At 35.5% G+C, this 27,704-nt stretch overlaps 1 protein-coding gene across 3 annotated transcripts in view; it reads right to left on the bottom strand.

Annotated features, from left to right (window-relative positions):
- Nucleotides 1–510: 510 nt before the first annotated feature.
- The window catches only part of CDH10 (cadherin 10), a 182,440-nt gene continuing 155,246 nt past the window's right edge, over nt 511–27,704 (bottom strand). For 2 of the 3 annotated variants that reach the window (XM_043887863.1, XM_043887865.1), the window contains 6 exons: nt 26,177–26,430; nt 21,382–21,518; nt 15,935–16,056; nt 11,476–11,584; nt 7,264–7,515; nt 511–1,564 (listed from right to left, as the gene is read on the bottom strand). In XM_043887863.1, coding sequence (XP_043743798.1) covers nt 1,074–1,564; nt 7,264–7,515; nt 11,476–11,584; nt 15,935–16,056; nt 21,382–21,518; nt 26,177–26,430 — 1,365 coding nt within the window. In that variant the 3' untranslated portion in view covers nt 511–1,073. The remainder of the gene's footprint in view (nt 1,565–7,263; nt 7,516–11,475; nt 11,585–15,934; nt 16,057–21,381; nt 21,519–26,176; nt 26,431–27,704) is intronic. The other variant, XM_043887864.1, reaches the window with a different exon arrangement.

Genomic DNA, 27,704 nt, shown 5'->3' with positions numbered 1-27,704 from the left:
TCAGCGTTATTACTGTCATTATGAGCATTTCAAAGTCACTGTGGGAGGTAAGCATATTTTCCATTAAAAGATTATTTCAGTATGAAATCTGTCTGAACTATTATTGCCCATAAACCTGAATAGCACAAATGTCATACAAAAATAAGAAAACGTTTCATTCTTTCAGATATTTATTTTAGTGAGTTAAAAACAAAATGAAATAACTGCATTGCTGGTGTTTGGGGATATTTAGCATAAAGATGGCCATGTTTTAAATTTTCTTACATGGTAAATTTTTAGGCAATCTGTAAATGACAATCACTTTTAATGTGAAGGGTTTTTCACATATCACAGAATAGTAAGACTGATTGGAAAAATAATTCTTATGTAAATCATATCAATTTGGTTACTCAATAGTAATTATAACAACTTTGTGTTCTTACCTGCATTCAGTGTAATTTTGTATCAAAATATTTAGTCCCCAGAGAAGGCTTTCTTCCTAGGGGGGAAAAAAAGAAGCTAGAGACAAGGTAGTTGTAAAAACTGGTTTATTTTTTAAAAATAAATACAAAAATATAAATATAAAACATTAGCAGATAGAATTTGATGAAATGAAATTGCACAAACGTTTGTATACCAGGTTGCATATCACATCTACTAACACCACATATACATGTTTTTGTTTTATTTAATGTACAGAACAGGATATACTTTAAAATTTTTCTTCACCTTTTTAAAAGCTTCATTTGCAAGGGCAGGGCATGTACCTATCAGAAGCGGCTTGTCTGTGAGGTTGTTTAAGGGAGGAGTATCCTGTTCATGATTCTGAAATTATCTTTTATTTCCTAAGATGGACGACACTAAATTTCCATAGCTTTGGCTCTTGGAAGTGATTAAATAAAATGTCGTATATATTCCATGAGACATCCTACAGGGAAGAATTAATGTAATTAATGAACAAATTAAAAAGGAAATGGGGAAAGAAAACTGTGCTGAGTGGCAGGAAAATTCTCCTGGAATATCAAACATTGTGAAGTGGAGACGGTGTGGGTCAAGTTAACTTCCTCTTGCAGGAGCAGAACAGACATCCTAGGTTAAGCGTCTTTGTCGCTTTCCCCGCCGCCGTACATCTCTGCCAACTTGTTAAACCGAGGGCCCCATTCTCGGAGGTAATCGTAGTTTTGGTCTCCATCAGTGGTACCTGATTCCAAGGAACTGAGAGACTCAGCGATGGAGTCGTTCCCTTCGTAGGCGTAAGTAGCGAGCGAGTCGTAGGGGGGCGCCGTGGGATCCAGGTCGTGCTCCTTGAGCCTTTCATTGATGAAATCCCGGACGTCCGCGTTATCCGGGGCCGTCGGAGTCCTCCGGGGGATAAATAAGGTTTCTGGAATAATATCTCGCCGCAGCTTTTTTTCCTCAATAGCGGCCGGATTCCTCAAGGTGCCGATATCAAAGGCCTGAGTGTCCTCCTCTCCTCCACCTTCATCGTTATAGCTCACGATGTTGTCTCTGATGTCTTCTTTAGACAAGATCAGAGGCTCTTTCTTCCGCTGTCTCTTCAGAGCTGCGAATAGTACTACTATAACTTCAGAAAAGAAAAAGGGGAAAAAAAAAAGGTGCATTAGAGATCCGTCTGAAACACTCTATGAATAACAAGGGGAGGTGTTATAAAAGAGTTTAAGTTATTTAGGTTTTTCTGGAACAGGTTAGAATTTAGAATTAATTTTGCACTTCCTTAAAATTTTTTTTTTTTTTTTTTGCAGGGTTGGAGGGGGCCATGGTGAGAGGAGAGGGGAGTGTTGAAGGATTTACTAGCATGGTTAGAGTTTAAGAACAGTGATTCTGAATTATTTTTAAAGCAATGTGTAAGAGTTTTTGAAATATTGTGACTTGCCTATTTTTCTAAGAACGGTTTAAAGATAGTTCCTGATGGTAGATAACATTTATATTTTGCATTAAATAGTGACATAAGATGTTGTATAAAAAAGACCAAATCAAATTCAGTTTCAAATAAAACAACTAAGAAGGGCAAACATACGCCCATAGTTTTACATTTGTATGCGATATTAAAAAGGCAGCTTTCTTCACGAGATATAAAGTATTCATATCTGTTAAATAGCTTTGATGATGGATCTATGTACTTTTTTTTTTCTTGTGCTATTCCTGGAGCACCTTAATTACTGGGGGGGGGGGGGGGGGGGGGGGTTGGAGACCACATTATTTAGACATTATTGGCTTAGACATTTACCAGATTTTCCATGGAAATATATATGACTCATGAGATTAAAGAAAATGCTGGATCACATGATGGCAAAGAGTGAATTCAAATTTCTACACTGAATTAACTACAAAAATCATGTATGAACCTCAACTCGCCTGTTTGCTCAGTCTCTCAGTCCTGTCCAAACTTTTCGGCCCCAAGGATTGCAGCACCCCAGGCCTCCCGGTCCATTACCAACTCCCAGAGTTTACTCAAACTCACATGTATTGAGCTGGTGATGCCATTCTACCATCTCATCCTCTGTCATCCCCTTCTCCTCCTGCCTTCAATCTTCACCAGCATCAGGGTCTTTTCAAATGAGTCAGCTCTTCACATCAGGTGGCCAAAGTATTGGAGTTTCAGCTCCAGCATCAGTCCTTCCAATGAATAGTCAGGACTGATTTCCTTTAGGATGGACTGGTTGGAACTCCTTTCAGTGAAAGGGACTCTCAAGAATCTTCTCCAGCACCACAGTTCTAAAGCATCAATTCTTCGGTACTCAGCTTTCTTTATAGACCAGCTCTCACATCCACACATGACTACTGGAAAAATCACAGCTTTGACTAGATGGACCTTTGTTGGCGAAGTAATGTCTCTGCTTTTTGATATGCTGTCTAGATTGGTCATAACGTTTCTTCCAAGGAGCAAGCGTCTTTTAATTTCATGGCTTCAATCACCATCTGCAGTGATTTTGGAGCCCCCCAGAATAAAATCTCTCACTGTTTCCATTGCTTCCCATCTATTTCCCATGAAGTGATGGGACCAGATGCCATGATCTTAGTTTTCTGACTGTTGAGTTTTAAACCAACTTTTTCCACTCTCCTCTTTCACTTTCATCAAGATGCTCTTTAGTACTTCTGCACTTTCTGCCAAAAGGGTGGTGTCATCTGCATATCTGAGGTTATTGATATTTCTCTCGGCTATCCTGATTCCAGCTTGTACTTCATCCAGCCCAAAGTTTCTCATGATGTACTCTGCATATAAGATAAATAAGCAGGGTGACAATATACAGCTTTGACTTACTCCTTTTTCCAATTTGGAAACAGTCTGTTGTTCCATGTCCAGTTCTAACTGTTGCTGCCTGAATTGCCTACAGGTCAGGTGGTCTGGTATTCCCATATCTTTCAGAATTGTCCACAGTTTATTGTGATCCACACAGTCAAAGGCTTTGGCATAGTCAATAAAGCAGAAATAGATGTTTTCTTGGAACTCTTTTGCTTTTTTGATGATCCAATGGATGTTGGCAATTTGATCTCTGGTTCCTCTGCCTTTTCTAAAACCAGCTTGAACATCTGGAAGTTCACAGTTCATATATTGCTGAAGCCTGGCTTGGAGAATTTTGAGCATTACTTTACTAGTGTGTGAAATGAGTGTAATTGTGTGGTACTTTGAGCATTCTTTGGCATTGCCTTTCTTTGGGATTGGAATGAAAACTGACCTTTTCCAGTCCTGTGGCCAGTGCTGAGTTTTCCAAATTTGCTGGCATTTTGAGTGCAGCACTTTCACAGCATCATCTTTTAGGATTTAAAATAGCTCAACTGGAATTCCATCACCTCCACTAGCTTTGTTCATAGTGCTGTTTCCTAAGGCCCACTTGACTTCACATTCCAGGATGTCTGGCTCTAAGTGAGTAACCACACCATCGTGATTATCTGGATTGTGAAAATCTTTTTTGTATAGTTCTTCTGTGTATTCTTGCCACCTCTACTTAATATCTTCTGCTTCTGTTAGGTCCATACCATTTCTTCCCTTTATTGAGTACATCTTCACATCAAATATTCCCTTGGTATCTCTAATTTTTTGAAGAGATCTCTAGTCTTTCCCATTCTATTGTTTCCTCTATTTCTTTGCATTGATCATTGAGAAGGGCTTTCTTATTTCTCTTTGCTATTCTTTGGACCTCTGCATTCAAATGGGTATATCTTTCCTTTTTTCCCTTGCCTTTTGCTTGGAGGGCTTAAACAGACCTTGTGTGCACCATGACCCAGAGACCCCACAGAGACTGAGACAGACCTGTGTTTGAGTGTCTCCTGAGGAGGTATGGGTCAGCAGTGGACTGCTGCAGGGGCAGGGGCTTTAGTTACAGCATATGTGGGTATGGCATAAGCCCTCTTGAAGGAGGTCACCATTAAACCCACCATAGAGCCACCAGAACTTACACAGGACTGGGGAAACAGACTCTTGGAGGGCACAAACAGAACCTTGTGCATACCAAGACCCAGGAGAAAGGAGCAGTGACCCCAGAAGAGACTGACCCAGACTTGCCTTTGAGTGCCCAGGAGTCTCCGACAGAGGTGTGGGTTGGCAGTGGCCTGTTGCAGGGTTGGGGGCACTGGGTGTAGCAGTGCCTACATGGGACCTTTAGATGGAGGCCGCCATTATCTTCATTACCTCCACCATAGTTTGGCTGGAGGTCAATAACAGGGAGGGAACACAGCCCCACCCATCAACAGAAAATGAATCTCAACTAGATGTATCTTAATAATGTGTATAGATCCACAAGTTGAAGTTTGTATCACTCACACAGGCTATTCCCCTACTCCTATGGGAGGTTTTCAATAAAAATACACATTACTTTTGTAATCATAATAATGGTAAAAGTATGAAAGGAGAAAGTTAAAATCAATTTCCCGTTGGGTGTGTTAGTTTCCCACCCTCATTCAGCATTCCAAAACATTTTGATCATAATCCTTTAAAAATTATGATTTGGAAAAACAAGTGTGAATTCAATTAGATGAGGAAAGGAAGGGAAAAGATCTTACCAGGTACTTATATGAATACATATATATTCTTAACCTCATTAGAACAAACATTTAAAGGATATTGGATTTATTACAGGCCTAGACTTAATGAAGTGAACTGAAAGTCACTCAGTCATGTCCGACTCTTTGCAACTATACAGTCCATAGCATTCTCTAGGCCAGAATACTAGAGTGGGTAGCCTTTCCCTTCTCCAGGGGATCTTCCCAATCCAGGGATCAAACCAGGATCTCCTGCATTGCGGGTGGATTCTTTACCAACTGAGCTATCAGGGACTTAATGTGTCTCCTACAAATTCACATCTTAAAGCCTAAATATATTCCCAGTGTGATGGTACATAGAGGTGCAGTCTTTGGGATGTAGTTAGGTCATGGAAGTAGAACCCTCATGAGTGAGTGGGATTAGGTTCTTATAAAAAGGGACACAAGGACTTCCCTGGTGGTTTAGTGAATAGGAATCTGCCTGCCAATTCAGGGGACACAGATTCAGTTCCTGGTCTGGGAGGATTCCACATACCATGGAGCAACTAGGCCTGGGTACCACAGCTAATGAACCTGCTCTCCCAAGAGCCTGAAACAAGAGAAGTCACCACAATGCAAAGCCCAAACACCACAGCTAGAGAGCAGCCTCTACTTTCTGCAACTGGAGAAAATCCCCATACAGCTATGAAGACCCAGCACAATCAAAAATAAAATAAATAAATGAAATAATTTTAAAAATAAATAAATGAAATTTTAAAACTTAAAAGAACAAATGAGGCACGAGAGAGATGATTACTGTCTTCCATGTGAGCATATAAGATGAGACAGCCATTCATGAAAGAGGAAGTATGCCCTCACCAAACATAAAATCTCGGACTCGATCTTGAACTTCCCTGTCTCCAGACTCTGAGAAATAAATTTCTGTGGTTCAAGCTACCAGTCTAAGGCATTCTGGTGTGGCAGCCTGAACGAAGGCAATTATATTATTATGTAAAGTGGCATTAAGTTATGTTTTTCTCTTTTATTAACTTAGAACTGTAAGACTTCTAGCCCTCAAGCTGGTCTAAGAGAGCAAACAAGGGGCTTTTTAAAATGCAACAAAAAAGAAAGTTTTAATCCATTTACAATTGTTCTTGACCTTCAAAGTGATTAAAAAATAAATAGGCCACCACCAAGAGAAAGAAACTGTTTATTCTACAAGTTTTTGAGAAAATATGACCTTTTATTTTGTCTAAATTCATAATTTGTGCCCACACATAAACTTGCGATCTAATGATTTAAAACCTCAGACAGCTTGTTATCAACTAAATGATCTTACACAGTAAAAAAGTTTCTAATAATGAGGATAATTAAATTTACTAAGACTGGCTTCAAAATCCTAGTTCATTTCACTGCTTCTTAAAATGTCAGGTACAGTGTTTTTTTATTAGGGTCACAGGAGTACTCACAACAGTTTAAGATAATGCAACTAGAGCATAAGCTATCTGATTTTTAATTCAAAAGCAGTTATAAAGCAATTTGCTCTGGGTTATAGAATCAAATATTGTCGTTTTAGGGACAAGTGAGCCAGATAAAGGGTTTTGTTAACATTCAACAGTAAAGAGGTACCATAGTGAGGACTTCATCCAACTATAATAAGAAAAAAGTGGAAATAAACTTTACTGAAAAACTATGTACATAATGACAACAGTGAGGTGCCTGGCCTTGGCTTAGCCACACAGAAATTGTGTAACCTTGCAAAATGTTTTAAATATCGCCAACTTTCAGTTTCATTATTTAAGAAAGACAGGTCATGACTTCATCTGATCAGATGTATTTTAATATAAACAACAGCCTTGGTTAATTGATATCTGGCTTACCCTCAGGGGTTAGTTTTGGGGGAAATATTTTAATAGACGGGCTTTCTTAGTGGCTCAGCAGCAAAGAATCCGCCTGCAATGCAGGAGACCAGGGTTTGACCCCAGGATTGGGAAGATCCCCTGGAGAAGGAAATGGCAGCCCACTCCAGTATTTTTGCCTGGGAAATTGCATGGAGAGAGGAGCCTGGCAGGCTACATTCTATAGGGTCACAAAGAGTCAGACACAACTGAGACACTATCACTTTTACTTTCTTCACTACAAAAGCTTTAGAGGGATTCCATCTTGGTTATTTCCCCCAGTCAAGGGGAACTTAGGACTTAGCAACTAAACAACAACAACAGCAATTTTAATAGAAACACTTCTTACAGACACAGGGAAGTAAGCCATCTAGGAAATAAGCACATTTCCCCTAACCCTTCTTACCCAGCAGAATGATGATGCAGAGGAGAATGGCGATCAAGGCGCCCGTGCTGAGCCCAGCAGGCAGGAGCAGGGCCTCGGCGCTGCAGGACTGCATGTTGCCTTGGCTGTCGCAGGCACACACTCGGATGGTGAGCGTGCCCGTGCTGCTCTGAATCGGGTAATCGTTGTCCGAAATCACCACGGGCAAGAGGTAAGTGCTTATTTCATGTCTATTGAATCCATTTTTTCTGGTTAAAATTCTGGCAGTGTTATCTAAAATAAATTTTAACATATTAAAAATAGCTGGGGACAGTGGGTTTGTCTCATCCTGATCACCATGGTTTAACACATAAATATGATAAAATTAAAAAAAATTTAAAAATAAAAATAAAAAAGTGTCTTTTTAAAACACAAAATTGTTATCAAATGTATACACGACAATTTGAATATAGATAAGATAAATAAGCTAGTTTGAGGAGTCAAGGCAATTCAAATATAAATAAAATAAATAAGATAGTTTGAGGACTCTAATAGCATGATTACTTATTAAATGTTTAACTAATTCTCACACATGTTCAAAATGGTGGATTTTTATAACCGGATCATTTATCAAGACTATAGTGAAGTGAAGTCGCTCAGTCATGTCTGACTCATTGCGACCCCTTGGACTATAACCCACCAGGCTCCTCCATCCATGGGATTTTCCAGGCAAGAATACTGGAGTGGGTTGCCATTTCCTGCTCCAGGAGATCTTCCCAACCCAGGGATTGAACCTGAGTCTCCCACATTGTAGGCAGACACTTTACCATCTGAACCACCAGGGAAGTCTCGAGATGGTAGCATATGGTTTTTCAAAACATTCAAAAGAAAAGAAAAAATGCATACCAAAGAAAAAAATCATAGTAAATGGTTTTTGTTTACAAATGTATGTGTCCACACACAAAACACACACACATTAATCTTAATACTCATGAAGAAAAATATTAGGTAGTAGCACTTTTAGAATCAATAATACAGTCAAAAACTTTCAGAAGTCCCAATATATGAAGAACAGTGAGCTAATTACTTAATATTTTTGAACTTAGATTTCCACCCATTAAAATTAATTCATTGCATAACTTAAATAGCTGGTGGAAGACACTAATGTAAGAGTGCCTGACGGGCATACTGAAAGAAGTAGGGACTTAATCTAGCTTCCATCCTACTACCTAGTACATTGCTACTGATATTTCCTTTATCTGATAACTCATCCAGTATCCTCAAATTTGTGTTGTGAGTTAATAATATTTCTTCTAGCTCTATATAACAAATACTGAAAAATAAATATACATGGATGATAATTTCACACTCTGTTTGTCCAATGTGCTGGGTCTTGTTTAGCCACCCCACAGGACTGTTTAAGATGCCAGTGTAGGTAAGGGAGTGTTAGGCAATTGCTAAATCAAACAAGCAGCATAGCAAAATTGTAAAAGTAGAGAAGTGACAATATTTTTGCAATATATTGGTTAAACATAAAGTAATCATTTTCAAAATTTTAGCAAGAAGTTAAATCTTACTATATCAGTAGATTACTACATAAGCTAGGAAGTAGACTAGCAAAACAGATATTCACATGCAAATTTTAAAAATCAAATGTAACCCTGATAATTTTGCAATTTTGATTTCTCTTACAATAAGTGTTAGGATACAACTCTTCCTTTCACAAACCTACACTAAAATAAATCATTTATATGCATGTGAGTATTTTTATAATCTTCTTGCTTAGAATTATAACTTTTCAAAAACTTCAAAATCTTAATTTTGCCTACAAAAGTTTTGATATGTTAAAGAGCCTAAAGAAGTTTTACAATCCACCTGCAATGAGGGAGACCTGGGTTTGATCCCTGGATTGGGAAGATCCCCTAGAGAAGGGAAAGGCTACCCATTCCAATATTCTGGCCTGAAGAAGTCCACGGACTGTACAGTCCATGGGGTCACAAAGAGTCAAATACGACTGAGGGACTTTCAGTTTAACCATTCTATACAAATCATTTTATTAAGTATTCAGAAAATCATCATATAATAAAGCTTTTGATCTGTAAATTACTGAAAAGTGAGAGATTGCATGGGATACCAAGTGTAGTATCACAGAGGCAGGAAATGTATTTTTAAAAAGATGGAGAATTAAAAAAAATTTAAGATGAGGTTATAGATAAATGCAAGGGTATTTTCTCAAGAAATAAACTTTAAGGTGATGTCTGTCATTGGAATTTCTTTCAAAATTCACCCATTAATAGAAAATAGTGAATTTATGCAAGATTAAATCAAATATTCCATCAGACTTTACTGGTATTCTAGTTAGGTATGTTCAGGTTTGTATTCTTATGGCTTTAGCCATAGGATCAGGAACTCTACCTACTATAGGAAAATGGTACTATTTATCAAAAATTAATTAAGATTAGCCTTGAATTGTTTCCCCAGTAACTGTGAAATGCTGTGATAAGGCAGTACTATTTCAAGTCTCTATTCCTTTTTAAAATTGAGAGGTGGCTTGTTGAGATCCAGGGCTCAGTTTAACAAGAATATAAAATAAGTTAAAATACAATTAGAAAGAGGTTCAATATTGTCAACTCAGGACAAAGAATGCCACATCTAAATTCTATGTTTAAGTTACCAGATTCAGCAAATTAAAATGATGGGTGTTGTTTTCCTGCTATTCAAATGTAATTGGGCATTTTGCATTTTATCTACCAATTCTATGTTAATTTTTCCAATCACAGTTATTTTAGGTGTCCAGAGGGGTAGAATGGCTTTCCTGATGGCTCAGGCAGTTGGTAACGATAACCCTATATGCAAAACAGAAAAAGAGACACAGAAATACAGAACAGACTTTTGAACTCTGTGGGAGAAGGTGAGGGTGGGATGTTTCAAAAGAACAGCATGTATACTATCTATGGTGAAACAGATCACCAGCCCAGGTGGGATGCATGAGACAAGTGCTCCGGCCTGGTGCACTGGGAAGACCCAGAGGAATCGGGTGGAGAGGGAGATGGGAGGGGGGATCGGGATGGGGAATAAGTGTAAATCTATGGCTGATTCATATCAATGTATGACAAAACCCACCGAAATGTTGTGAAGTAATTAGCCTCCAACTAATAAAAAAATTAAAAAAAAAAAAAAAAGAATCTGGCTGCAATGCAGGAGACCCAGGACCCATTCCTGGGTCAGGAAGATCCCCTGAAGGGAATAGGAACCGGCTTCAGTATTCTTGCCTGGAGAATCCCATGGACTGAGGAGCCTGGCAGGCAAAGCAGTCCATTGGGTCTCAAAGAGTCAGACACAACTGAGTGACTAACACACAGAGGGACAGAAAACACAGACATTTCAGAAGCTCAAATTTAGTAAACAGATGTTACCAACTGATGCACTCTCTTCAGCTGATTTGTGCAAAAATCCTATGATATTAAAAATGAGTAGTTGCTCAGTGTAAAACTATCCATTATCCTAAACTGCTTTCTGACATTCTGAAAGCCAACCAGATGTACTATAGCAACCTCGCTCTGCCAGTGTACATATATGGAAGGTATTGTACATGTGCCAATGTAGTTATTATATTTCTTACAAGAATATATAATTACATCTATAGCAGCTCTAAAACAAAATGCCTGTTTCATTTCTGCTTTTGTTTTTTAAAGAATTCAATAAACGTGTATTTTTGATCACATATAAAATTCATATGTTATATAGGAAAATAGGGAAAATAGTGTATCTTGTCTTTGCCAACTATGTTTTTGTACTCAATTCCCTCACAGGCTAATGTGGCTGCTTTTTCCTTTCTTTCTTTTCTTTTTTTTTTCCTTTTCTCTCTTCTAGGCCTTTAGACTTTGGTGAATCTGTTGCTGCTAAATCTCATTGAAGTTTCCACAAGAGTCTCACCAAGACATTCATTTTCCTGTGTGTCCCACTATTTTTTTATAAGAACTGATTATTTCTGACCTTTCTGAAGTTTGCAAGATCCAGTCTTTTCATTAATACCCATATACTGTCTTCTTTCATGTATTTTATTACTTAAAATTCAACAGTGTAAATTCTATTAAGTAAGAAATTACCAAAATATCTTATTAAAAATCTAGTGAAAACAAACCTTTGCAAATAGATCTATAAATTAATATATCATGTATATGTAGCTGTTAATTTAGGGAAAATTTCTTGTTAAGTCACCTTAAATCATAATGAACACATTCTAAAATTTACCTTCATTGTCTTGTACTGTGAAGTTTGGGTTGACAGCAGCTAAACTGAAGAAAAATTTCTGTCCACCTAAAGGATCATCTTTGTCTACTGCACTTATAGTCTGTATTAGCTGCAGAAGAGAAAAAAAAAAGTCCATTTATCAAACTTCCATGGCTAGAATCTTCTTTATATTTAATTTTTAATATCCAATTTGTCTAACATTTTTAAAGACAATTATTTTCTTCCTTATAAGCATGCATCTTTATTTCAGTTCTTCTATCCTTTTATTACACAACAGCAACACTCTCTCTCTCACTCTCCTCAGTTTTGTTTCTGTCTCTTAAATTTTCTGTCAATGTCTCCTAAACACTATCCATTTTTTAATTAAAATAATGAGCAATAACATAGTATTCTTTATAGTTTTAAGAATTTAGATATAGCATTTGAAATAAGTAGGTATTTCATATATGCTTAAACATTTATCTATGAGTTATTTAATGTAGGAAAAGTTAGAGTTGTTATGATTATAGCTTTCTTCTTCATCAAAAATAGAGTGAAAACTATTCAAAGAATGTAGAGATTTTATAGAATCATTATGCATAACTTTATAAAGGAAAGACAAACATTATCTATTTTTAGAGTAATCATTCATTTGCATTCTCAATAGAATTATATATTTTTTGATTCAACATATACATACTATGGAAAATGGTTATTTTATAAGGGTTAGCTCTGACTTACTTCAGGATAAGAAAATATAAAAGGCTATCTAGTAACAAAGTAGAAAATTTAACACCTTATACAATGATCATATCACTACTTTGAATATATTATATAATAATTAATATTATGCCTATGTAACAGCTATATAGTTTTGCATAAACATATCAGTTTTTCCTTAACTTATATGTATAATAACATTTTATGTATTTTTTGCATATTTTTCAAGAAGGCTTCAAAGGTTGTTAAATATGTGTATCAATGACTATATAAATGGTCAAATTTATTCTTAAAGGAATATACTTTTCAATGTATTAATTCAACTTAATATTACATGGATATTTGATGGAAATGTTTGTTACTGGTGTTTTATTGATTAAAAAGGGAATTTTAAGCTCTGGGAGTTGGTGGATGGACAGGGAAGCCTGGTGTGCTGCAGTCCATGAGATCACAAAGAATCAGACACAACTGAGTGACTGAACTGAAATGAAGTTTAAAACTGTAAAATAATTAGAAAAATAAATTATTTTAACTATTCCATATTAAATTATTTTTCTCTTATAGTGTCTTATAAAACTAAAAATGCAAGCACTCCCTAATTATTTACTTTGAAGTGATATAAGAAATATAACTGGACCAAACAAAGATAACTATTTATCATTAGGAATAAGTAGCAGGAAAAAAATTTAAACTTGAAATAATTCAAAATATTTCTTTAAAAATATAACATCACTTTATCATTTTTAGTGGTAATTTAAGATTAAAGCAAGAATTTGTGGCTAATGGCTTATCCATTTAATAAAAACAAAAAGACGGTACATATATAAAGCAATTAATACAATCTTTCAGAGTTTGCTCAAACTCATGTTATTGAGTCAGTGATATTAAATATTATTAAAATATATTTTATTGACTAAAGAAGTAAGGCATGCCTGAGAGAAAATGGAAGAAAGAGAAATAGCCGGTCTTCTCTTCTGCCCTTTCTCAAGGTCCTCTGACTGTGAAATGGAAAAAAATGGGAGTCTAGTTGCCTCATTCAAGCATTGTTATTGTCCAGTTGCTAAGTCGTGTCCAAGTCTCCGACCTCATGGACTGCAGCACACCAGACCTCTCTGTCCCTCACTATCTCCTGGAGTTTGCCCAAGTTCATGGCCATTGAATCTGTAATGCTATCCAACCATCTCATCCTCTGCTGCCCTCTTCTCCTTTTGCCTTCAATTGTTCAAGCATAAGAAGGGACTAGTCATACATGTAAATTACATCCTTTTCCCAGGGGGAAAGTCTTCTACCCTTCAGATTGGGAATAGACAAGAAAAGAGCGCAGTGCGTGCTAAGTTGCTTCTGTTGTGTCTGACTCTGTGCAGTCCTTTGGACTGTAGCCTGCCAGGTTCCTCTGCCCATGGGATTCTTCAGGTAAGAATAATGAAGTGGGTTGCCATTTCCTTCTCCTAAGGAATCTTCCCTACCCAGACATCAGGGATTGAACCCATGTCTCTTATGTTTCCTCATTGGCAGGTTGGTTCTTTGGCACTAGCACCACCTGGGAAGCCCCAAGAAAGGAGGAGGGGTGGCAGTTAGCTTTATTTCTGTCTCATTGGGGCTTCCCAGGTGACGCTGGTGGTAAAGAATCCACCTGCCAACGCAGGCAGTGCAAGAGATGTGGGTTTGATCCCTGGGTAGGGAAGATCCCCTGGAGTAGGAAGTGGTAACCTGCTCCAGTATTCTTGCCTGGAAAATGCCATGAACAGAGGAGCCTGGCAGCTACAGTCCATAGGGCCACAAAGAGTTGGACATGACTGAGCAACTTAGCACACAAAACATACTCTCACTATGTCCACACCCCAAGTGAATGGAATTATGTTCCATGTTGTTTAAATGCTGCTCTCAAAGAGCACTTAATTCAGAGAAGTACTAGTTGGACTGAACTACTCTATAAATAACTAAAGCAAATCCAGAAGTCCCCCAAAGCTCCTACTTTCCTGGAAGGAGGGAAGACAGACTTAACAAATTAATTTCAAGAAAGGTTCAGTAAGGAAAGACTTTATCAAATAACGATTTGATTTTGCCTGCTAGAATGATGTAACCTAGAATTCCATCAGTGAGTATTTAATAGTTCAAGCAAACATGTTTCTGACTATGAGACCAAAATGACATCTGACAAGCTGGTCTTATTAAAATTAACTAATATAGGAGGGTTTTGCACATGCAGCCAATTAGACAAAAATTAATAATCATATTCTTCCTGTCAAGTTTGTCAAAATAGACTAATTACTTTTAAAAATTAACATCATCTTTGATTTGATTATTTTCCCTCAATATACCGACTTGTTTTTAAAAGTTCAAAGAATATGAATTTACTGAGCCAGATAAAGTTTCAAAAAAAGAAAAAAGGCATAAAGAAAATAAACAAACACAATCCTTTATTTTGTGTATTTCGAATACATTTGGCGGTGAATACTTATAATGACTCAAATGCTCTGAAAAGATATCTCTTGAAAATCAAATAGAATAACCATAGACGGAGCAATGTATGCAGCAGTTTCAAAGTGGGTAATTCATCTCCTACAGAAAAGGCTTCAACTTATATCATGCTGAGCCTGCCAAGCAGAGAACTATTTGGAATGGTATTTTTAGGGCACACTGTTTCATGAAGAAGTAGGTCGGAAGTAGCTAAGTCCTTTAAATATTCCAAATTAAACATTTCCATAACATTTTCAACTAAAAAAAAAGAATCCAATTGCAGCAATTTTACCACTTCAGACAATAGACAGGCTATTGAATTCCTGTTAGAATCTTCCGAAGGAAGAATTTATTTCACAATATATTTGCATAAAAATGTAACAATGACATTGATGTTTATAAAGAGCATCAAACGAAGTCTAAACACAATACAGTTTCGTAATGGCTTCTCTTTCTTTAATAAAACACGTTTGATTTCCAATTATTATTTATAACATGCAGCTCCCTTCTGTGAAAATGGCACTCAAACCAATTAAGAGCATTTCTTTCAACCATACAGGCTGGCGCTTTTCAAACAACAGAATGAGTCCACTGAGGAAAAGATTTGAAGAGTTATAAACAAAACCGGTATAGGAAGAATGTTTTAAAGGACGAAAACCAAGTCATTAGCACTTTATGTGTTGCTGTAATGATGAAACCCAAGTCTAAGCCTTAGGAGCGAGCTCTTTTGCCCTGCTCCAAAATTGTCTTTGCATATGTTGGAATAGTGATGGAATGTTTTGATGATCTCAAGTATTTGTGTTTTCCCCAATTTTCATTTCCTGTCTTGCAAGCAGTTACCAATATTTATCTAATGGCACATCAGCATTTCTTTTCCCTTTTGTTTATTCATTTGTCTTTGTTTTTGAAAGTTAAAAAGTTCTTTCCTCTTACACTTGAAGTTTTGCAGCTACCATTTCATATCTGCCTGCAATGCAGGAGACTCAGGTTTGATTCCTGGGTCAGGAAGATCCCCTGGAGATGGGAATGGCTATTCACTCCAGTATTTTCGCCTGGAGAATTCAATGCATAGATAAGCCTGGAGGGCTGCAGACCATGGTGTCTCAAACAGTGGGACACGGCTGAGCGACTGACACTCACTAACTTGGCTTTGCTATTTGTTTGTTCTACTTATATTGCTGGGACTTTCAATGAATGATTTTATCTCTGTTTGCTCATTCCTCTCAGGATTAGGAGAAGAAAAATATTTGAAGGGCCCATTAAAAATCTTCCTATGCTTTTAAATCCTATGGGTGCTTACCTGTCCTGGTCTGGCATTTTCACAGACAAAAGTGTCATAGAACACAGCAAATTGCGGGGCATTGTCATTAACATCCAAAATTCTCACGAAAACAGCCACTCGAGTCATCTCTTTGGGATTGTCTAGGAAAAGGAGAGGAAAAATTTTTTTAGGAAGACACATTTGTACACCAGATTTAATTTATATAAGCATCTTGTAGATATTAAGTGCTCATATTCAAATAAGCATCAACTTCATTCTACTATCATAATGAACAAATGCAATAAAGAAAATTACTACAGAGCCTAATTAAGTAGTCATGAATTCAGTTAATATTGGGCTCAAGAGTGCTATTAATATTTTGAAAAATCTTTTTAAAAGCACAATCCAATGTAATTGATTTCAAATAATATTTGTGTCTTTGCTCTCCAAATGCACAATGTAAGAACAAATATTTATTAAACCTTTATTATACATCATTAGATTTCTTAATTTATACCTTTTTTTTTTTTGACAAAGAGTGGTTTTGGATAAATCAGTAACTTGCCTGAGGTCATCTTCTATGTGGAAGTTGTTAATTACAACCTACCCTTCTGACTACTTTTATCACTAAAATATATTTCAACAGCTACTGTTAACTATCCTTTTGGAAATCTTACTATATACCCTATATAACTATATCAAATTGAATGGAAATTTACAATGAAACACAAGATTTTAAATGTTTCATTAATAAAATTGTTAACTGTACCATTTCATCAATACAAGCTCAATTCTCAATAACAAAATTAGTTCAATAGTTACATGTAGTATAATAATCATGATTTTTTTTGCCAAAATCAAGATCATCAAAGTTTTCACATAAAAACATGCATTTAAAAATATGTTTTGATTTGTATATATAATTTTAAAACATGTCTATTTAGCTTATCCTTGGGTAACAACCTCATATTAATAATAACTGTATTTTCCCCTCCAAGGATTTTTCCAGGAACTTGCACTGATATCCTGAGAGTGTTTGGGCATCTTAAATTAAGGTTATAGTCATCAGCCTTCATGATCACAAAATCTCAGTTTCTGGATATAGTTCAAATTCTTTGTGAACTTTGGCAAAATCAAACTCAAGATCAATATAAAAGAAGAAAGGAGTAATTAGCTAAAAATAAAGCAAAGCAAAAAAAAAATAGTTGATCTGGGGGATAGTAACCATCTTATTAAATGGCCTCTATCTACATGGGTTATGAATAATGATTTTCCCTTTGTGAAATTTATTTGAATTTCTGATTTTATCTAAATAATTTTCAGATACAAGGGTTAAAAAAATCTTCTCAGGTACAAACAGGGAGTATATTACTACACAAAAGAATTTATTTCTCCTTCCTTTTCTTCATGTAATTATAATGTAACTAAAATAATGAAATCAGCAGTTTCAAAAAATAACATCTAAGAACTAATTGTTTGGCAGGGAGGCAGACAGAATTCTAAATCCATTTGAAATGGATTTCCTTTCTTTCCTCTTTTCAAGAGAAGATTTAAAACACTTCCCCTCTTTAACACTATTGTTCAGTTCTCCTTCAACCTTCTTAACCCAAAAATATTCAGCTTTCAGGTTCTAATTTCATATTTGCTCATCTATTGCTACATGTTTTTCACTTCTTAGCATGTCAGGTGGTTATTAGAGTTTAGACTCTGGGGTCAGACTTGATTCCCAGGTTCACCATTCATTCAGTGTTTAATTTTGTCCAGTTTACACTCTTCCTCTAATGCCTCAGGTTACTGAACATGAATCAAAATAGAACTTCTGATCTTATGAAGTTATCTGAATCATTAGGTGAGTGAATACAAGAAAATTTCTTATCAAAGTATCAATTCGTTGGTAAACACTCAACATTAATACACCTTGTTATCAGGGGCTTCCTTGATAGCTCAGTTGGTAAAGAATCCGTCTGCAATGCAGGAGACCCCAGTTTGATTCCTGGGTTGGGAAGATCCCCTAGAGAGGGGAACAGCTACCGATTCTAGTATTCTGGCCTGGAGAATTCCATGAATTGTATAGTCCATGGGGTCGCAAAGAGTCAGACACGACTGAGTGACTTTCACTTTCACTACACATTGACTATTGTTATTAAAATCATCTTTATTATCACTGTTATGTCTTCTCCATTTCCTTACATTGTTTAAAAGCTTAATCTATCTTTCTCCATACAAAGCATCTACACAACAAAAATACATCAACTAGTTTTCTTACAGTTCATGTGTATCTCAGGAGGAGTACTTGTGGGGAAAAGTGGAGAGAAGAGAAAAAAGAGAAAAATGTTATTCCACTATTTTCCTACCTTTCTTATTCCTAAACCATTTGCTAATACCCAGAGGCATAGTGATTCACCTATAAATGAATCCTCAACTACCCAAAGTTACTTTTGCTATGGGGAAGAGTGGGGAAGTATGATTCATATTTTCTAGAATGTGCTCTTTAACCTACTTTTATAGTTAGTGGACATAAGCAAAATGTTTTCTTTCAATACAAAGTTTTGACATAAAAATAACTCTTTGTTGGTAGCAATTCACTCTCTAACTATGCCATAGAAGCCAAGAAAGACAGAAAAGTTTCACATCTAAAAAACTGCACTGTCAGTCCCTTCCCTAACACAATACAGAGATTCTCCAGCCTCTTTACACATAACTCAAGGCTCTTCAAATCAAAAGCTAAATCCACAGGGATAAACATGCTTTGTAAAGCATCAGGCCTGGAGTCATCTATTCAAAAAAAACAGTGCTTACACTAATCTTTTTACTGGCAGATGTGGCAGCTTATGTATAAATCAAAATATAAAGCCTTCCCAGGAAGCATCATACTGACTAGGAGCCGGCTTACATTTACCACCTGAGCCTCTCAGTCATCCGGCAGACTCTAGTGTAGCGAGAACTTGTGAGCAATATAGGATCTTAAAATCTATGTCCTAAGGTAAAACCATGCCACATATTCACAGGCTTTTCTATACCCCCAGGAAGAAGAAAATATAAATCGCCATCTAGAAATCCCAGGCTTTAGAAAGAAGTATTTTTTTGTACCTCCTTAGGGCAAGAGTTTCCACTAATAAGGAAGGAGGTATAGAAAATGGAGCCATTAGTCAGAAACTTTGTTCTACTGTTCTCAGAAAGTATTGCAATGCTTATAGTTTAATTCTTAGATATGGTTATAGGAACTTATTGATTTCTACAACCATGTGTTTTACAATCTCTGATTGTGACCTTAGTTTTAGATTTTATATTCTCTATATGGCATTTTTTTTTCCCCAAAAGAATAAATGACTCCATGGTATAATGCACTAAGTGATTGCCTAGAATAAAACTTGCCATATGATAGGATACACTGCTAAGGAATGTAGAATTAAACTGTTAGAGGCAGGGTCTGGAAAATCATTGATAAGAAGTATATTTTTTGTTCTTTCTGCACTGTTCTGGATGAATGGCACAGGTACCAGTGTTACCAAAATCTAGCAAAAACAATGCCCTATATGCTGTTTCCCTCTCACCCTCATTCCATTTAATCATCGGAACAGCATGATGGGCCCCTCACTGTGTGTGGTTTGGCAGGTAGGCATTTCCAGCAGTTACTCCATAGACTGGTTTTATTTAAGGGCAGAAAGTAGGTTTAGTTCTTAAAACGAAGAACATAATTGACTTAGCTTTTAACAGAATCGTAATTATTTCAGCTAGCTTTAGAATTTAAATTTCTCAAAGTACCTGAAATGGAAAATGCAGTTCCTAGCTCATTAGGCTTGAATAAGGAGCTTGACTAGAGCAGAGAGCACAAACAATCGTGATTCTGGAATAATCAGACTGGATCCTGTCAGGCGCATCTAACATTGTGATATGGATACAGATACAGAAATAAAAGCTTTCCTTAAGAAAACCTCAAAAATTCTTCAGTTCACCCTGAGAGGTACAGCCATTTATATTTCATTATGGAAAAACTGGATCGTTTGGATGGTAGGGTTCATCTATATTTCAGAGCCAGATGTAAGAAAAAAATTAAGTCTAGTACTTTCTCTTGAGGCATAAAGTTCCTTGCTGATGATAAGTCTAGTCCAGCTCCACCCTTCTGAGGCTTGCTGTTTCAGCCCCAGTGCCCTAACTTCCAAATCTTGGGATGATTACTTCAAATAACTTGACCTTGATATGTATTTGTGGATTCAGCTCACTTTTTCAGAACTGAAATGTATAGTCTTTTTTTTTTTTTAACCCCATGATTTAGTCCCTAATTAATGCTTCTATTTAAGACAGAGTTGCTTTATCCCATGCACATATCATAATACAGGAATCAGAAACCATGAACAGGTTTGCATGTGTGGACAGGCCTTGCTTCAGGGACATGTGCAATTTAGCAGGGCCTCACAATCAGACGGCCCCACTCTTATTTAATGCTCTGCTGTTGACATCTGAAATTTCTTCATCATATTTTAACATGAGGCCTAAGATTTTCATTTTACAGTGAGCTCTAAAGATTATGTATCCCAGTCCTGTATATGGGTAAGAACATTTGCAATTGGAGACAGATAAGACTTCAAATGGGCCACCCAGTTCTTTACCTCCTAGGGTAAAGAACCTGTCTGCCAGTGCAAGGGACACAAGAGATGCACAGGCTCTGTCCCTATGCTGGGAAGATCCCCTGGAGGAGGGCATAGCAACCCACTCCAGTATTCTTGCCTGGAGTGTCCCATGGACAGAGGAGCCTGGTGGGCAACAGTCCCTAAGGTCACAGAGAGCTGGACATGGCTCAAGTGACTTAGCATGCACGCATGACTTTGAATGCTGGCTCTGTCTGATACTAGTTGGGTGAACTTTTGTAAATTAATATAGAATTAAGTATTAGATCTAAAAACAGAATGACTAGTTTCAAATCCCAGTTTTATTACTTCTGGCATTGTGACTTTGGACAAGTTACTAAAATCCCTGGAGTCTTACTTCATTCTTTGTTAAATAAGGTCAATACAAATATTAGGAAGAAAAAGTTGATTTAAATTTCTTAGAATACCTGTTTAGAGTGCTTAATGTTAGCTATTATTATGGTTGCCTTTGTTTCTTTACCTGTTAAAAAAAAAGTAATCATATCTATCTCTGTGTTTATTGTTCAAAAATGGACTTCCAGCATTTCAGCATAAATTTTAATTCATAGTGTCCATGCGATGAATTTAATGTATTCCCCTTTCTCACAAAGAGAATATCTTTAGTTTCTAATTCTAGATCATTTTTATTAGTTAACACTAAACATAGATCTGTGGATGCCCATAGCTATTTCTCAGCATATATAGTAGAAACTATTGAAAAAAATTATAGGTGTTAAGGAGCCTTTTCAAATGTTAGATTAAAATTACAATTCATTTGTGCAATGAGATGGAATTATTCTTAATATAAAATAAAACCTAAAATTATGCTAAATACGATATACGTAAAATTCATCTTACTGATTTCAGCAGCTATAACAGTAAGATTGTGCCACTGAGATAGTTCACGGTCAAGTGGCTTTGATGTATAAAGGGATCCATTTCCAGAATGTATGTTAAAGATCCTGTCAAGGTCAGTATGGCGATCCAAGGAAAATCTGAACATAGAGGGCAGAGAAAAATACATGGCAGTATTATTGATGGCTTGCAGGAGAAAATGGTGAAATGCAGAGACACACATATAGTGATATTTAATAATTTTAGGAAAGTGCAAAGTACTGATCCAGAATGCAGACTGTGTCATGGATTTATCATACACACATATGCACACACACACACACACACACACACACACTTACACACATTGACCCTCTACCATCTCCCCAAAACCTCTTCCTAAGGCCTGAACTGATTTTTACTGTGCATTTAAATGCTGGTGTTCTGAAAATTTTATGTTATTAAGTCATTATGTATTGCATATTTAACTGATCCTGACGTATTTTTTCCACAAAGCTTAGAATTACAAGTTTTACCCTACCAACTGAATTTACCTAGTGATTGTTAATCCTATTAGAGAATTATTACATGGGTCAAATGCAAAAGATCATTCTCAGATGCAAAGTTTTGGAGTAAGAATATTGGAGATGTTAATTTCCTCAGCGTAGTAGGTCACCAATTAAGACAATGTTCCAAAGTTTCAAAATTTCAAGACGATACCTGGTTTGCTTCAGTTTCTTACCTACATGTATCACTATCAAATGTATACATTTTAGCCAGAGATATTTTGAGTAGAAAAGTTTGGGACAGGCATTTTTAGATATTTTATCAAATAAAATCTTAGTGTATGTAATAAAAAGACAACTATTCTGCAAATTAATTAAAGGCATAGTGTTGAGTGTTATTCCAAAACCTAACAACAGGTTTATCCATCAGGATGATGTAGTTGGTATAAATCCCATTATTTTGGAGATTGTCAGTCAAGGTTTGAAAGAGTAACTCTCATTGGTGGTTCCTGCCACTTCACACTCCTAGTGGTTTATGAATATTTTGAAATTCTGGAGGTAGCAAGCATAATCCCCTTAGTTAACTTTAATGTTCCCTATTAAAACATTTTTAAAATAAAGCAAGATAAACATGACAAAACTAGGAGTAATATGTTATGGCACGTATTTCCCTAAGCCACAACTGTCATTTATTTAAGGAAAGTATATGAAATAGCATTTTAAATTATATTTTATAAGTAATAATACAAAATAATTTTGAAAGTGCCATAAAACTCTTATTATTCTTTTCCTGTTCCAAACTTGTATAATGTTTCCAAAAAACAGTTGAAATATATGATCTTTATGCTGGATTTTGAATAAATTGCATTAGAAAAATAATTTAACATACCAATACAGTTAATGTGATTTTATGTTTGAGGATGGCTTATTTTAGATTTTTATTTCAAATCTGTTCTAAGTAGAATAGACTAGTAATTTACAAATTTCCTTAATAAACCCCAGCCCTTTCTAACAAAATAACATGAATTTAGTTTTCTATTCAAACTACATGTTTTAGCCATTCACAAATAAATCAAAATATTATATCTGAAATAATTCATAAATTACATTTCAAGTTGACAAAATTTTTACACTACTGAAAAATCCAACATAAATTTTACCTCCTCCTTGGAGTATTCCATTATTACCTGAAGTAGAAGCTATCTGTCCCCTTCCATCCTAAAGCACCTTGTCACTTACCATATTGTATTAGGAGTTCGTCTCACATCTCAAACAGGAAATCAAACATGAAAACAGCAAGCATCATACTTAGTGTCTAGTACATACTCAGTGAATATTACTTCTCACACTGAATCTACTTTCTTAACAAACTGAGAATTTCTTGAGAAACATTTTAGTAACTGATATGGTCACCCACAAATATTTGTTGAATAAAAGAAATAAGGACGCCTTTGGCATATTGACAAATAATAAATATCCTTATTTTTATAGATTTATGGCAGGAAATGGAAGTTTGTCAATCAATATAAAGTATCATTTTCTTTGCCAAAGCCATTTTATATGTTTTTTCTTTTTTTTTTGTAGTTCAGTTTAGAAAACAATGATAAAATGATATGTAAAATTATCTGGAAGATACAGAGAGACCCTTGTTCTTTTTCACAGTTGACATAATTATTGCTGACTCTTGAACAACATGGGTTTGAATTCTACGTGTCCATTTTTACAACAAATGCAAATTACAGTATGCATTTATTAAAATAAATAAATTTGAGGTTGACTCTTCATATGCAGAGCCATGGATTCAGAGGGCCAGCTATGAAGTTATACTCAGATTTTTCACTGCATGGGGGCAGGGGAGATTTATACCCCTAGTCCCCAAGTTGGTCAAGGGTCAATTGCATATTTTTCAATACTCTATTGATAAATTCTATGTATTATCTAACATTTTCATTTTAGAAATCAGTTCCAGAAGACATATTTTAGGTAAATCCTTTTAATTATTGAATTAGCATCCATGATATATGACATGGACAGTTTATAATATGACCAGTATTATCCTATTGTGTGTGTGTGTGTGCATGTGTGTATGTGTGTGCATTCAGTAGTGTCCGACTCTTTGTGACCCCATAAACTGTAGCCCTTTGGCTCATCTGTCCATGAAATTTTCCAGGCATGAATACTGGAGTGGGTTTCCATTTCCTACTCCAGGGGATCTTCCCAACCCAGGGATCAAACCTGGGTCTCTTATGCCTCCTGTATTGGCAGGCAGGTTCTTTACTGCTAGCACACCTTGGAAGCCCCATTATCTACTTCTAAATGCATTGGTTTAGTAAAATTACTTTATTTCTTTGATTATATATAAATATATATATATATACATATACACACACACACATACATATATATAATCTGCATGGTATATCAAGATTAACATCTAAAAATATTCATGTCCATTTTCTTCCTTATTAGTATAAATTCAAATATATAACAAAGAACATGGCTAGACTCTGTCATTAATAAACAATGAAGTCATTAATTCTGTTGCTTAGTAGATATCAATGGATTTTTTTCTCCTAGCCCATAGATTTGCATCCTGATGAAAAATTTAATTAAAAAAGAATCCACAGACATATTTTAACATAGAATAACCATTATTCTATAAGATAGGGCTTCCCAGATGGTGCTAGTGGTAAAGAACTCGCCTCCCAATGCAGGAGATGTAAGAGATGTGGATTTGGTCCCTGGGTTCAGAAGATACCTGGGAAAAGGAAATAGCAACCCACTCCAGTATTCTTACCTGGAGAATCCCTTGGACAGAGGAACCTGGCAGGCTACAGTCCCTGCAGTCAGAATCTGTTTCATTAAGTGGAAATAGATCTTTATATTGTCACCTTATAATGCCACTAGATATAAACTGAACTTTTTAAAAATACTATATTTTATTTTAAAAAGGCTCTTTGAAAACTAGAAACACAGAACATAGGCTGTTAAAGTCAATTAGGAGCATTGTCAAGAGAATGCTTGTTAAGTATTTAAAAGGGAAAAAATAAAAGTGTATATTCAATAAATGTCTACCAAATAAATGACAAAAAAAATCTTAAAAGAAAAAAAAAATCCAAGGAATGCAGCAATTTTAGTGAAGACAAATGGATGGGAGAAAAGACGTTTATGAGAAAGTCATGCTGGCAGGTGGGAACTATACTTGAGTACATTATGCAAGTTTGGGGTGCCAATATGTAACCTGTCATGCTGTATGTGACTATAAGAAAATATTTAGGTAAAATTATATAAATTAAATAGTAATTTATATACATATATATATATGTGTGTGTGTATATATATATGAATGACTGCACTTAAGATATGACAGGACTTAGAGAATTTAAACTTTGAGCTAGAGTCACATGGCACATAAAATTAGATATTCCCAGAATTCTGTTGCTGCATAGTTAGGAGTCAGAGAGGTGTGTACTTGGAAACTGCACAACCATTTGAACTTCTACTTGACTGGCCCACATTGTAAAAAGGGTAACCAAAACCAGTCTGCTCAGGATTAAGGAAGCAAACGGAGTCCAAAACAACTGATGGGGAATCCAAAACAACTGATGGACTAACAGCTTAAAGTAAGCAGTCATTTTGATGCTGAATATTGTACATATAGGTACCTGGTACATTTTTAAAAATGAGAGAACAAATGTCGACGAAAACTTTGTCCTTCTCATTTATATGTGTTTTCACATCTTATGTGTTTTTAGGGGCCATAAGAAAACAAAGCAAAACAAAAATTTGAAATGACTCTGATCTTTCTAGAATGTTCTAAATTGTCTGATATAACCAAAAGAACAAACAAAAACTTTCCTCTTTGCTGGTAGGAATACAGAAGAGTTTATAAAACCATAGTGCCTTATGACATTGTTATGATTATATTCGTTTTAATTACTAAAACTTCTCTCAACCTCACATTTTATTTAAGAACCCAAAAATACAAATAAATTTATTTGGTTACACTGCAAATGCACAGCTGAAAAACATCGCCTTTACCTGTATCAGGCATCAGTCAGAACAATAAATACCTTAAAGAGATGGGAAGATGATGCAAGCCAGTTTTCAGTAACTGGCATGATTAAAACTGAAGAAAACTGTGAAATTTATGCATACCTTGCCCCAGAACATAAACAATTTATTTTAAATACGTGTGCTCAGCAAATGTATGCACAGCTCTTTCAATGTATTAAGTGCTTTAAGTAAAATTTCATCATCTCTCCATTTACTTCAATTCCCTTTCTTTTCATTGTAAGCATAAGCATACTTACCTAATGGGGCTAGAAGTAGAATCTGGGTCCCTTGCCATCACAGTACCAATGATTGTACCCACTTCAATATCTTCATGAACCTCAAACAGATAGGAGGATCTGCTGAAAACAGGGGGTTCATCCACATCTTCAATAGAGATTTTCACAATTGTTGTATCTTTAAAAGGTCCTAGGTAATAAAAACGTGGATCCACATGGGTATTTTCTGCTTCAACCTTCAGAGTATAAAGCCTTCGGCTCTCATAGTCAAGTGGCTGTATTAAGAATAAATAAGTAAATAAATCATCAAATTAGATAGAAGGAAATTGAATCATATGTCTTTTCCAAGTTACAGTATGACTTTTAAAGCCTAGTTGAGTTCTGTCAAGTTGTTCATTAACTGTAAATAAAGTAATAAAAATATAAAATATAAAATAAAACTACTTTTACACATCAGGTGGAATTCAGTTTTATTTTCATGTACTTGAAATGTAGTACATCAGAACATAGGAAAATGAGAATCTAAATCTTAGAAAAATTGAAAAGGATATTAATATCTATCATATGTGATGGCAACCCATTATAAAAAATGGATTGGTGGATTGTGTGTGTGTTTGTGTGTATATTTGTGTGTGCTGAGTCGTTGGCTACAGCTAAATTTTTTGAAGCAAAAAATTCAGTCATCTTTTAAAATATTTGCTGTGATATTTCCATTCTGTTTAACAGACCCATGGTACTACATAAATTTGATGAAAGTTTGAAGACTAATACAAAACCTTTCAGCAGTTATGTGAAACACTGAAAATAAGAACGACCTTGGGTAAAGAGAAAAATTCTGATAGTAATTGGTAATTAGGTTACATTATGAAACAAAAAGAAATTTAAATATCGAGTTGGCCCCTCCTTTGCTGGTCATTGTCTTTGTTGTACTTCGAACTTTGTAATAGACCCTGAGGAGAGTTTTGAGATTAACTAGTGGTTACTTTATGCAAATAGTATGCAGGATGTTTCATTAGGACCTAAATTTTATTGGGCCTTACTTTTTCTTACAATGATGGTACTGATGCTACAATAAAAAACTAGTTACCTTTAAATTGTATCACTGAGCATATGTGAGCAGAAAAGCTTAATTTATGTAGCAGAAGGGAAAATGTGAACAATGAAATTATCTTCCAATCCATGCTGTCACTTTTCATTAGCAACTCTAATTATTGCTTCATACATCTGGATAGATGGCATGTTACTTTTTATGCCTCCAACTGTGATGATATATTGCTATTATTAGCTATTAACTATTTTTAAGGAAACAATGTTAATAAGGGACTTTAATTAATGTGACTCAGAAATACAATCACACATATACTAACTTGCCTTTAAATTTTGTAAAATCTCAGGTTTCGGGTTTTAATTAACAAAAGCACTGGGTCAGAACGTCCAAGGTGATCTTTTGTTATATGTCCCTTTATGCATATATTTATGCATTTACAATGGAACATGATAGGGATATTTCTTAATGGACAATACTTGAGTGGATAATACATATCAAAAT

The sequence above is a fragment of the Cervus elaphus genome, chromosome 25 (assembly GCF_910594005.1).
Source record: "Cervus elaphus chromosome 25, mCerEla1.1, whole genome shotgun sequence".
NCBI classification, from domain to species: Eukaryota; Metazoa; Chordata; class Mammalia; order Artiodactyla; family Cervidae; genus Cervus; species Cervus elaphus.
Note: the sequence above shows the minus strand (reverse complement) of the source record. Positions and strands in the feature narration are given on the sequence as shown.